General features: G+C 41.0%; 1 protein-coding gene across 1 annotated transcript in view; it reads left to right on the top strand.

The window, feature by feature from the left end:
- LOC134541501 (acyl-CoA synthetase short-chain family member 3, mitochondrial) overlaps positions 1-14,213 on the top strand; it is a 138,059-nt gene that overhangs the window by 63,627 nt on the left and 60,219 nt on the right. The window contains exon 3 of the mRNA XM_063384995.1: positions 6,061-6,205. Within this exon, the coding sequence (XP_063241065.1) occupies positions 6,061-6,205 (145 nt within the window). The remainder of the gene's footprint in view (positions 1-6,060; positions 6,206-14,213) is intronic.

Raw genomic sequence — 14,213 nt, 5'->3', positions numbered from 1 at the left:
ATATAAAGACATTCTGTAGTATATTTAGTATCAGCACTGCACCCATGCGAAGAGACGGGGCGGTTCGCTATTATATTAATAAATTACTGGTTTATTCTCGCCGGGAATTGAACCGAGGACCTAAATCGATTAAATAACTAAACATTTGAAATAAGCAATGTTTTTTAAATATTTTGGTTTTTTTTGGTTAAAAATCAAAGTATTTGAATTTTATGGTCGAGGTCAAGGTCAATGCTCCCCACCAGCGGCTTAGGGGTGGCTTGGCCATGGGCCATCTCGGGGAATTTTGGTTCTTTCTAAGGCAAAAAAATTGAGGTTAATCGAAATCCTAATTTTTTAATTTTGTAGACAAAAACGGAAACATTTCCCTCAGAACAGAAATTTTTCCCGCGAGAACGGGAATTTTTTTTAGACATTTTGTGTTATTTTGGCGAATTTTAAACAAATTTTGGAAAATATTGGCAAATTTTGAATGTCAAGTTCACGGTCAAGGTCATCCAAGATGGCCACCGTGACGTCAGAATCCCAGATGGCGGTCGGCTCCAGGCTCCACGCGCCAGTGCCATGTCCCAGTAGCCCCTACTCACTACTACTATCAACCCGAACCAGAGCCTCACGGAAATGAGATCGTGCTGCCCCGACTACCAGCGCCACCAAGGAGGCCCAGAGCACAGAACCTGAAAGATACAAGAGAAGTTGCGGGCCAAACACTCCGAGGCTCAGACAGCAACTCACTGATCCGCATCAAACTGGAAGAGTTCACAGAAATATCACTGAGACTAAACTTAGTGCCAGGGCCATGAACAGCCAGCCATCCTTATCGTTGAGTCAACGTCGAATAAAAGATGGCAGTTCGTCAGCATGGCCTGTGGACATCCAGGTGAAGGGATAGAAGTAACCGAAGGAGCTGCTAACCAGCAACAGTCGAGTAGACGCGAGGATCGGCCGGCAGGCAGGCCCACAATGCACAGCGGCGCTGAGCTAGGCGAGCAGCGTGTGGCTAGGACCTCGCTGCTAGGCTGACAGCTGCTGGCCAGTCACAGTCGAGTGGACGCGAGGATCGCCCGGCAGGCAGGCCCACAATGCACAGCGGCGCTGAGCCCAGGCGAGCAGCGTGTGGCTAGGACCTCGCTGCTAGGCTGACAGCTGCTGGCCAGTCACAGTCGAGTAGACGCGAGGATCGCCCGGCAGGCAGGCCCACAATTCACAGCGGCACTAAGCCAGGCGAGCAGCGTGTGGCTAGGACCTCGCTGCTAGGCTGACAGCTGCTGGCCAGTGACAGTCGAGTAGACGCGAGGATCGCCCGGCAGGCAGGCCCACAATTCACAGCGGCACTAAGCCAGGCGAGCAGCGTGTGGCTAGGACCTCGCTGCTAGGCTGACAGCTGCTGGCCAGTGACAGTCGAGTAGACGCGAGGATCGCCCGGCAGGCAGGCCCACAATTCACAGCGGCACTAAGCCAGGCGAGCAGCGTGTGGCTAGGACCTCGCTGCTAGGCTGACAGCTGCTGGCCAGTGACAGTCGAGTAGACGCGAGGATCGCCCGGCAGGCAGGCCCACAATTCACAGCGGCACTAAGCCAGGCGAGCAGCGTGTGGCTAGGACCTCGCTGCTAGGCTGACAGCTGCTGGCCAGTGACAGTCGAGTAGACGCGAGGATCGCCCGGCAGGCAGGCCCACAATTCACAGCGGCACTAAGCCAGGCGAGCAGCGTGTGGCTAGGACCTCGCTGCTAGGCTGACAGCTGCTGGCCAGTGACAGTCGAGTAGACGCGAGGATCGCCCGGCAGGCAGGCCCACAATTCACAGCGGCACTAAGCCAGGCGAGCAGCGTGTGGCTAGGACCTCGCTGCTAGGCTGACAGCTGCTGGCCAGTGACAGTCGAGTAGACGCGAAGATCGCCCGGCAGGCAGGCCCACAATGCACAGCGGCGCTGAGCCAGAGCCTCCTAGATGGGAAGCCAGACCACGAGGGCTCGAGCAGGTCATGACGTCAGCACGCGACGTCCTTTGCCCTTGGCATTCCAACACGGAGGGAGAATACAGTTATAGTTTGAACAGCAGTGAGTGAGGAGCAGGCCTGAGCAGGCTGTAGTAACCGTGCGTGGGTGAAATTTTGGCGAAAGAAATACGGTTGACATTTGGACGTTGTTATGTAAAAATGGTTCTACCCACAAACATTTTCAACTGAGTAAATTGAGCTCAAAGTTGAGCACACAATAACCGGTATTGTGGCAGTGCGTTGAATGTTTGGTCGCAAGATGGCATAGTAGCAAGGAATGTCGGTTAAAAAAAATTTAGCTCAATTAAAAGTGTCATTTTACCTACAAAATTATTTCAATAACTTTTTTTCTTTTTGTTGGTTAACTCATTTGTGCATAACACCATCCATTTATAGTATGAAGTTTTTTTTTTAAAAAATAAAACATGCCGTCAAAGTGCAGTGTAGCAACGTGCCGCGGCAATTACAAAAGTGGACCAAAAGTGTTGGTATTTCGGTTCCCGACGGATGAAAATTTGCGAACGAAATGGATACGAAGTCTTAAGAGAAAAAATGGCTTTACACCAACAAAACATTCACGAGTGAGTACAAGTTTCTTTTTATAGCCTGCCTTTTTCTTGACTTCGCACAAATGTGTAAATGTCGTTTACGATAAACGTAACATTTTGGTGAACTAGCGCCGATTTCATTTGTAGACTGTTGCACAATACCCGGGAAATCTTTTGATATTTCGCTTTGAACCGCTAAAGTAGTAAGGTAACTGCTGTTAATGCTGAAGTATTTATAGTGATGACCTGACAATTTGTCAAATGTTTATCTAGAAATTTATAGTGAACGACCTATGACCATTTATTTAGTACTATGTTCTACCTTCGCCGCGGTAACAAATGGTATGGAAAGTGTAAATTTAACTTGAAATCACTCGATTTCCTTAATTATACTTAGGCTACTTATAAAATAATAGTCCCATAAATGTTTGTAAAAAATTGTTAATTCGCCTCTAATGGTAATATTTTCCGGATTTATTAGGTTTCAAAATGTATCCAATTATAACAACTATCAAACATATAATTAATTATTAATGAAAATTTATTTTTAATAGGGTGAGTGAGACTTTTTTTTAGGCTGTCAGTAGATTTCACTGTTTTAATGTACTGCAGGGAAAGAGAAACATATAAATTTGGGTTACTAGTATAATTAGTATTAGTCGTAAATCATATTTTATTATCAAGTCGCAAAAGCATTAAGTTAGCTGAAAGATATAGGCTAAATCAGCTATTGCCTTTGAAAAGTGGTAATTCAATAGTGAAGGTCTTGTAAAAACATTTTTTTGCAAGCAAGTGAGAAATTTACGACACACAAAGGTTTTGCTACAGGAGCTTTTAACATTATGGGGACATTTTATTTTTATTTTTAAGCCGGAATTACAACAGCTCGTCACGTCCGTCCGTCATCCGTCCTTCAATCACGTGACCTGCGGCCAATAGGATGGCCGGAAAAATTTCATCCGTCCGTTTGTCAAAAGTTTGGTAACGTCATATTTTTGACGGACGGACGGACGGATGAAATTATAACAACCAAATGTCTGCAAGTGTTTTGCGTGTCAAGTTTTTTTACAAATTATAGACACTAAAGTTTGTTTAGGTTTTTAGATGCTTATATATATTTTTTCAAACATGTTTGAACACGTTTTCAAGAATTGTCCGACTTACAAAAGTGTAATAATTACGCTAGGTAGCGCAGAAAATGTTTAAAATAAATGCTGGAGTGAAAAAGATCGTATATAATAAGCTATAAGCTCATAGCTTACATTATTAAAAAAATAACCTAATTATACCAGGTGAATTTCCTCCAAAATCGAAGGTGTTTCAACAGTTGGCAGCGTGTATAAGGTTAAATATATTTTACGGATAAACGGAGTGTTGTAAATCGCTCGGCATCTGACGGGCGGACGCGACGGGTTATTGTAATTCCGGCTTTACAGTCAAATATTTAGCTTTAGATTTTGTAACATAATTTACAGCTCAATTTTTTCTTCTCCATCGTAGTGATTAAGTCCGGGAAGTATTGAACAAATTCTATGTATTTTTAAGCAGACAACAGGGGATGTAGGGTATGTAAAATGATGTAATTACCGACAACATTCATCAGCATAAGCCTTAAAAATAGATGAAAATTTCTTTAAAATGTATTGTTTGTGAGTTATGGAAGTAACTTTTACACCGTTAGTAATGATTAAACAATTACGATAAGACTTAACAGTAAATAAAAGTGCAGTCTAAAAATGACATGTATTTATCTAATTTATTTATTGTTAGATATTGGTTGACGGTTAACCACATATTAAGATAATTTAACTCTAATTCACGATAGGCCCTCACCTTTAATTTCGTAAGTGGACATTTGTCAAATATTTTTTAGTTAAAATTTATTTTGTTTTGCAGTACCTACTGGAAAATTGCTTTGCCGTCATAAACGGTTACCGAAACTAATTTTCATTGGCAAAGTACTTATTATGCCCACACAATATTTAAAAAAATGGTCGAATTTAAATAGTTTACTTTTACGACACTCAAAGATCGCGTTATAATACTCAGTGGTTCTATTGCACATTTAAATGACAAAACCTGTACGTCATTATAGGACTTCAATATTCTGTGCAATCAGTTTACAATTAAAATTGGCGTATATTGGTAGAACTCTGCGTTATAAGTTGTATGTTATGTCAGCCATTCTTTTTAAGTTTTATCTCATAGTTAATAATATATTCCGCAGTTCTACAGTAAATTAAATTCTTGTAGATTTTCAATATGTGTACGCAAACTTTCACATGCCAAATTACATTATATATAACCATCTTTATAATTTTTTTACCAAATGTTAAAAGTAATTTTCATCTGATTTTCATTTCGTTAAGAGCTCTTGTTACCAAATATTCGTTAGGCCTTCTTTCAATTGTTCTTATACATAAAAAATACGCTTATAAGTGATAACCTTTTTTTTAAAACACCAAACATTTGGAGCAGTCATAATCATATTGGCACGTATGTTAAGTAGTACGTAAAAAAATTAATATCACCATACCTACATACACATTAACGCGGGTGACTGGAAGTAACTCATCCCAGATTAAGTTGGTAATTTATATATTTATTAAATATCTGTTATATAGCATAACATTGTATTGCATGTCGTTACGTGCTCCCTTACTGAAAATGTTATCCGTGAAAACATGTTCTTTTTAGATTTAGAAGGTTGTGAAAAATCTCATGAACCCGAGAAAATCCTCAAGGATATTATAAGATCATCAGTCAATATATTTCTGAACAACTATTGTAAAGTCAGGAATGATAAGCTTTTCAGTGCAAAGAATGCGGCAAGGCGTAAACTGAAAACACTAGATAAATAGGTTTGTAATTTTTTATTCTATTAAGATTTTATTCTCTAACAAATGTTTTACTAGGTTTTGTGACTTAAGGTACATTATTCATAGAGTATAATTTGTACTAGCGTATTTCTGTACAGTTTATATCTTTTATACTTTATTCACGGAACTTCAAACTTTGCTGAAGCTCTTACAGTTTTAATGTCCTGCCACCCACATGTAAAATATATTGCGATGTGACTAATGTGTTGAGTGTCTAAAAAATTTTTTTTAGGTTTTTAGCTTTACACTTTCCTGGCACCCTTTTAAAAACTCAATTATGTAAATGTTCGCAATTTTAAGACATAAAATATGCAGGGATTTAAAATAAATTTAATATTTTGGATACTATTTTTTAAGTATCCCTTAAAAATATTGTTGTGACTTTCCACCTTTTCACTTCCTCGAACAAGGTAGTGAACATTTGAACGGCAGTGTCACAGAGCTGCAGTAGCGGCGGGTAGTAAACAGTCCTGGCCGCCCGCCTAGCCGCCCCGAGCTTCTACCTGCTGTCGGACGTCGAGCGCTGACGTCACAAATCTGTGGTCTGGCTTCCCATCTAGGAGGCTCTGGCTGAGCCCGGGCGAGCAGGTTGTCGGGAGGGCACGTGGAGGCATCACGGGCGTGTGTTGGTCGCAGGTTCGTCGGCGGGGAGCTGAACGCCTGCTACAACGCAGTGGACAGACACATCGAGGCAGGCCGCGGTCACAAGGTCGCCCTGATCCACGACAGCCCTCTGACCAAGACCATCAGACACGTCACTTACCTCGAGCTGCAAGACAAGGTGAGTCTGTGTGCGGGGATGAATCAGTCTCCACAACTGAATATCTGAGGAAGCACTCAGTACACTATAAACGATATATTCTTTACATGGGGAATATTCATTTAATATATGAGTAGTATAGGATAGCCGGAACTGGGACAGGGTTCTGGGTGAGGAGCGAGGAGACGGTCCGCCATATTGGATTGTGACGTCACGGCGGCCATCTTGGATGGTTGTGACCTTGACCTTTGACCTTGACCTTGAATTTGATCCTCAAAATGTGTCAAAATCCGCCAAAATTGGGCAAAATTTGCCCAAAATTCCTCAAAATTTCCATTTCTGTGGAAAAACATTCCGCCAAAAAATCTCAAAAAATTCCACAATTCAAAAATTCCCGTTTTCGAGAGAAAAATTCCCGTTTCGAGGGAAAATTTCCCGTTTTTAGTCCTTAAAAATCCCAGCGGCTAGAAATGTCCATATGTAGGCTTAAGCATCCATGTCTACAGCCTACGATAAGCCTCTGACGTCATCATGGATTATGACGTCACCGTTGCAATTTCCGTTACGGCCGCCATCTTTAACTTTTTTATTTATCATCCGATTTTAATGAATTTTTTTTAAAAATTAATAAAAAATTTACTTAATAAAATTTTAATAAAATACTTATAAAAACAAACATTTACGACACGGAGTTCGAAGTCCTCGGTTCGAACCCGACGAGTGCAAAAAAAAAAAAATTAAAAATGGCGACCGATCCTTCCCCCGTGGTGGGTGCTAGCAGACTGACTCCCACCACTTTTTTTCAAAGCATATATATCGTCACCTAGTATGACGTCATATCCGCCATCTTGTCTTCGATGCTGGAAGCCATCATCAATGTATCGTCGGCTAGAGTGCGCCGATAACATGTTAGTTTAATTCTTATCCGCTAGAGTGCAGTAATCATTTATTATTGCTGTGACACCCGACATCTTGTCATTTGGCCGTCATCTTGAAAATCCGTAATTATTTAGCTAGAAATTCGGGAAAAATTTTAAAATTCATTAAATAAATTTGTAATCTATATACTGATTGATTAGGTCGACTAAGGTCCTTGGTATGATCTAGGACGATGCAAAAAAAAAGGAAATATAACATCAATTTAACATAATAGTAACAGGTTCGAAAATAAAAACACTGCAAGTTCTTTTACAAACATAATATTTATTACATAATTTCTATTTTACTACAGGATCACCTGCAAAGGTTAGCAATCTTACAAACATTTAGGTCCGCATAGGCGTGAAATGACTAATTCTTAGCTCCAATCGGTTTATACAAGACAGAGTCCAGCCAGATCCTTTACAGACATAGTCCTCCTCTTCTTGACAGAGTTTCTGGATACCTTGTTTAACAGTTTGCTTGATATCGTTAGAACTGTAAATTACTGCAGCCGATGTCTTGAATGCACACTTCTTCACTTTGTCATCGAACGGATAAGGCTTTCCATATATACAGTCCAACCACAAGTTATATTTCAAAGGTCCGTTTGTTGCTACGTCATCAGTAAGCTGATTGATTATGTCCTGTCTGATATCATCAATAAAATTACAAATGTCCTTTGACTCACTTAACGTACTTGGATAATAGTAGTCTTTCAATGTTCCACGAAATGCAGACTGCGCCAAGTAGAAGCCATTATCGTTCACTTGCAATGCTCCGATCACAGTCTTATGTTTATTTTCATGTTCAGATGCCACAGCAATCGGTTGCTGCACATCAGTTTTTTTACTTGTACGCTCACGAGTCACCAATCTAAACTCAGGAGTCGTAATTGCTGCAGGTAGTTCAGCAGTAGGCGCACTGACTTCACCTTTACAGTTTATCGAATGTTGGCGCAAATTATCAATTCGAGTAAACCATTTATGACACTCGTCACAGCGAAACTTCATGCGAGAAGGATTCTTCGTACATTTACTCCTCTCATGTCTCCGTACATCATGTGCAAATGCAAACGTCATGTCGCAGTAGCCACAAGGATGCCTAGTTGAAGACAAACCCGGACCAGATGTCGCTGTTACTGAAACTGAATCATTTCCAGGCATACTCTTATGCACATCAATGCATCGTTGTTGTATAGAAACCTTTACTTTCTGCCGCACTGCAGGTCCTTTACATGTCTCCAAGTGATGCTTCAAATTAGAATTTCTTGTAAATTGCTTGCGACACTTAATACAACCAAACATTTTACGATAAGGGTTCTTGGCACATTCTCTCTTCTCGTGACGACGAGCATTGCTAATGTTTGAGAAAATCTTGTCACAGTAACGACATCGATGTTCGTTAGTTGACGATTCGCCATCCATTGAAGTCTCCATCGAGGGCGAAACAGCGTTCGTCGAGGTTTCCTGTACAGTCAGCACTACCGGCATTAAAGTCTCTTCTGCTGGTGGTATCACATCTGTTGAAATCCCCTCCAATGTTGGCGTCATCGTTACCAACGGGATCTGCTCCTTCTCCGTCGTAGCTGTCGATAAGGTTCCCGTAGTCGATGGTACAACCTCCGAGTTCAACGTTAAAGACGGTAAAGATGCCATCGAGTTCGCAAGAACAGGTAATTACGCGATTTATGCACCAGATTAAACAATCTAGGTGATCCTTACACCGCCGTCGTCAGAAACAAACTGAGCGTCCTGCTGTCTAGGACTCGCTTATATACATGCACCGGATGGAATAATACGCTAGTCAAATCAAGAACAATTTATTATAATACTAGAGTCAAAACAACATTAAAAAAATAGAAGCACCATCAAAAAAATAAAGGAAGCACACTTGGAAGCACCGACAACGAAAAGGCAGCACATTTGGAAGCACCGACAACGAAAAAGGCAGCACCATCATCGAAAAGACCGCACATTTGTCATTGGCTCCAATATTCATTGGCTCCAATATTCATTGGTTCCATCAGTCTATTGATTCTATCAGTCTAGTGACTCCAACAGCCATTGACACCAACGGCCTTTTTCTTCATCAGCTCCAATGATATTTGGCTAGAATGCTACGAGTCTAAGAGACCATGAGGCTACAATTCTACGAGTGTACAAGACTCCTCCAACTACCTTCAAGTGTATAAAGCTCCAAATGCTCCAACAGCTCCAACACGCAATGTACGCGCAATACATGTAATTTACACACAATAAATGTAATGATTACACAGTACACACACACAGGAAACGGAACGTACACACAGTACACACAGGAAACGGAACGTACACACAGTACACACAGGAAACGGAACGTACACACAGTACACACAGGAAACGGAACGTACACACAGTACACACAGGGAACGGAACGTACACACAGTACACACAGGAAACGGAACGTACACACAGTACACACAGGGAACGGAACGTACACACAGTACACACAGGAAACGGAACGTACACACAGTACACACAGGAAACGGAACGTACACACAGTACACACAGGAAACGGAACGAACACGTAATATTCACGCAATTGACACACAGTACACGCAGAGTACACGCAATTTACGCAAAGTACACCCAATGTACGCAATATACGCAATATATATATGTAATGTACACACAATGACTACGCTTCGTTCGCGCAGGACAAACATTTAATGAAAACGAAGCACGTTTGGACGGAAATTCTATAAAACGAAAGCTCATTTAACGAAAAGGAGGCGCATTCTCTCGTTCATTCAACTTGGTAGGATACGATCTTCAATGATAAGTTAGGATATAATCTCTCCATCAGTCTATGAATCCAACAGTTTATATTTCCATTAGCCATCGACTCCAACAGTCATTGACTCCAACAGTCATTGGCTCCAACAGTCATTGCCTCCAACAGTCATTGTCTCCAACGTCCTTTTGGTTCATCAGCTCCAATGATATTTGGTTAGAATGCTACGACTCTAAGAGACTATGAGACTACAATTCTACGAGTGTACAAGACTCCTCCAACTACCTTCAAGCGTACAAAGCTCCAACTACTTCAGCAGCATTATTTTATAATAGTACAAGGCTACTTGACTACGAAGCTACAAGTCTACATGGCTCCAATTGCGGCATCTGTCTTCGTCTGAATTTTCTCTTTGACTCCAACTCCGCCCGCCAGCATCTCTTCGATCTGCACCTCGATTATGTTATAATAGTACAAGGCTACTTGACTACGAAGCTACAAGTCTACATGGCTCCAATTACGGCATCTGTCTTCGGCTGAATTTTCTCTTTGGCTCCAACTGCTACAGCAGCATTATGTTATAATAGTACAAGGCTACTTGACTACGAAGCTACACATCTACAAGGCTCCAATTATCACATCTGTCTTCGTCAGCATTTTCTCTTTTGCTCCCACTGCTCCAACAGCATTATGTTATATGATTCCATGGATACTTTGTTACGTAGCTACAGGTCTACGAGGTTCCAATGCATCATGTTTACGAAGCTTCCAGAACACAGGGTTACGAGACTGCGAGGCTACAGGACTACGAAGCTTCCAGGACACGAGGCTACATGGCTACGAGACTACATGACTCTAACTGATTACAATAGCACCACTCAGTGGTGAGAGTTAGGTTATCTCATGCAAAAGTACTTTATGCATGTAGTTCTGCTTTTCAACAACAGATGTCGCCACATGTTGCTTGCAGGTAAATAATATTTAGTTCTTTTATGCGGGATGCGGGATGCTCACTAACGATCGCAAAAGAAGGATGGCTTCGCTAGACTCCAAGGAAAAGGAAGTTCGTCTTGCATGTTGGTGCTCCACAGATGTCTCATGGCGTAATATTAATTTGACTGAGTAATGATATTTGTCAATTCCACCTAATAAAAATATTGCAAGTTTTGATTTAGTAGCAGAAATTATCGAATTAAATGTAACTCCAATTAAAATGACATGTCTCAATAGACAAAAAAAAATCCATGCAGAGAGTGGTTCCTCAGAATAGTCAGAAACACTTGAAGAAACCACAGGAATGATTGCAAGAACACGGGAAAAACCATCAAATTATTGACATTAATAATCAGGAGCACACGGAGAAAACCATCATAATATTGGCAAGAATAATCAGGAGCACACGGAGAAAACCATCATAATATTGACCAGATTAATCAGAAGTACTCGGAGAAAACCACCACATGTTTTCCTTGATATCATAAAATTACAGGAAAAAAATATTTAAAAACAAAAATAAATTAATAAAAAAATAAAAAAATTGCATAAATTTCTGGCTTGTACAAGAACTCTATCTTTGCTCAACAATGATAAGTTTACAAGCTAGCAGAAACTGTTTATGCAATTTTTTTATTTTTTTATTAATTTATTTTTGTTTTTAAATATTTTTTTCCTGTAATTTTATGATATCAAGGAAAACATGTGGTGGTTTTCTCCGAGTACTTCTGATTAATCTGGTCAATATTATGATGGTTTTCTCCGTGTGCTCCTGATTATTCTTGCCAATATTATGATGGTTTTCTCCGTGTGCTCCTGATTATTAATGTCAATAATTTGATGGTTTTTCCCGTGTTCTTGCAATCATTCCTGTGGTTTCTTCAAGTGTTTCTGACTATTCTGAGGAACCACTCTCTGCATGGATTTTTTTTGTCTATTGAGACATGTCATTTTAATTGGAGTTACATTTAATTCGATAATTTCTGCTACTAAATCAAAACTTGCAATATTTTTATCAGGTGGAATTGACAAATATCATTACTCAGTCAAATTAATATTACGCCATGAGACATCTGTGGAGCACCAACATGCAAGACGAACTTCCTTTTCCTTGGAGTCTAGCGAAGCCATCCTTCTTTTGCGATCGTTAGTGAGCATCCCGCATCCCGCATAAAAGAACTAAATATTATTTACCTGCAAGCAACATGTGGCGACATCTGTTGTTGAAAAGCAGAACTACATGCATAAAGTACTTTTGCATGAGATAACCTAACTCTCACCACTGAGTGGTGCTATTGTAATCAGTTAGAGTCATGTAGTCTCGTAGCCATGTAGCCTCGTGTCCTGGAAGCTTCGTAGTCCTGTAGCCTCGCAGTCTCGTAACCCTGTGTTCTGGAAGCTTCGTAAACATGATGCATTGGAACCTCGTAGACCTGTAGCTACGTAACAAAGTATCCATGGAATCATATAACATAATGCTGTTGGAGCAGTGGGAGCAAAAGAGAAAATGCTGACGAAGACAGATGTGATAATTGGAGCCTTGTAGATGTGTAGCTTCGTAGTCAAGTAGCCTTGTACTATTATAACATAATGCTGCTGTAGCAGTTGGAGCCAAAGAGAAAATTCAGCCGAAGACAGATGCCGTAATTGGAGCCATGTAGACTTGTAGCTTCGTAGTCAAGTAGCCTTGTACTATTATAAAATAATGCTGCTGAAGTAGTTGGAGCTTTGTACGCTTGAAGGTAGTTGGAGGAGTCTTGTACACTCGTAGAATTGTAGTCTCATAGTCTCTTAGAGTCGTAGCATTCTAACCAAATATCATTGGAGCTGATGAACCAAAAGGACGTTGGAGACAATGACTGTTGGAGGCAATGACTGTTGGAGCCAATGACTGTTGGAGTCAATGACTTTTGGAGTCGATGGCTAATGGAAATATAAACTGTTGGATTCATAGACTGATGGAGAGATTATATCCTAACTTATCATTGAAGATCGTATCCTACCAAGTTGAATGAACGAGAGAATGCGCCTCCTTTTCGTTAAATGAGCTTTCGTTTTATAGAATTTCCGTCCAAACGTGCTTCGTTTTCATTAAATGTTTGTCCTGCGCGAACGAAGCGTAGTCATTGTGTGTACATTACATATGTATATTGCGTACATTGCGTACATTGGGTGTACTTTGCGTAAATTGCGTGTACTCTGCGTGTACTGTGTGTCAATTGCGTGAATATTACGTGTTCGTTCCGTTTACTGTGTGTACTGTGTGTACGTTCCGTTTCCTGTGTGTACTGTGTGTACGTTCCGTTTCCTGTGTGTACTGTGTGTACGTTCCGTTCCCTGTGTGTACTGTGTGTACGTTCCGTTTCCTGTGTGTACTGTGTGTACGTTCCGTTCCCTGTGTGTACTGTGTGTACGTTCCGTTTCCTGTGTGTGCTGTGTGTACGTTCCGTTTCCTGTGTGTACTGTGTGTACGTTCCGTTTCCTTTGTATACTGTGTGTACGTTCCGTTTCCTGTGTGTGTGTACTGTGTAATCATTACATTTATTGTGTGTAAATTACATGTATTGCGCGTACATTGCGTGTTGGAGCTGTTGGAGCATTTGGAGCTTTATACACTTGAAGGTAGTTGGAGGAGTCTTGTACACTCGTAGAATTGTAGCCTCATGGTCTCTTAGACTCGTAGCATTCTAGCCAAATATCATTGGAGCTGATGAAGAAAAAGGCCGTTGGTGTCAATGGCTGTTGGAGTCACTAGACTGATAGAATCAATAGACTGATGGAACCAATGAATATTGGAGCCAATGAATATTGGAGCCAATGACAAATGTGCGGTCTTTTCGATGATGGTGCTGCCTTTTTCGTTGTCGGTGCTTCCAAATGTGCTGCCTTTTCGTTGTCGGTGCTTCCAAGTGTGCTTCCTTTATTTTTTTGATGGTGCTTCTATTTTTTTAATGTTGTTTTGACTCTAGTATTATAATAAATTGTTCTTGATTTGACTAGCGTATTATTCCATCCGGTGCATGTATATAAGCGAGTCCTAGACAGCAGGACGCTCAGTTTGTTTCTGACGACGGCGGTGTAAGGATCACCTAGATTGTTTAATCTGGTGCATAAATCGCGTAATTACCTGTTCTTGCGAACTCGATGGCATCTTTACCGTCTTTAACGTTGAACTCGGAGGTTGTACCATCGACTACGGGAACCTTATCGACAGCTACGACGGAGAAGGAGCAGATCCCGTTGGTAACGATGACGTCAACATTGGAGGGGATTTCAACAGATGTGATACCACCAGCAGAAGAGACTTTAATGCCGGTAGTGCTGACTGTACAGGAAACCTCGA

This window comes from Bacillus rossius (genome assembly GCF_032445375.1).
Source record: "Bacillus rossius redtenbacheri isolate Brsri chromosome 4 unlocalized genomic scaffold, Brsri_v3 Brsri_v3_scf4_1, whole genome shotgun sequence".
NCBI lineage: Eukaryota > Metazoa > Arthropoda > Insecta > Phasmatodea > Bacillidae > Bacillus > Bacillus rossius.
The sequence above is the reverse complement of the archived record's forward strand: the minus strand, read 5'-3'. Positions and strand labels throughout refer to the sequence as shown.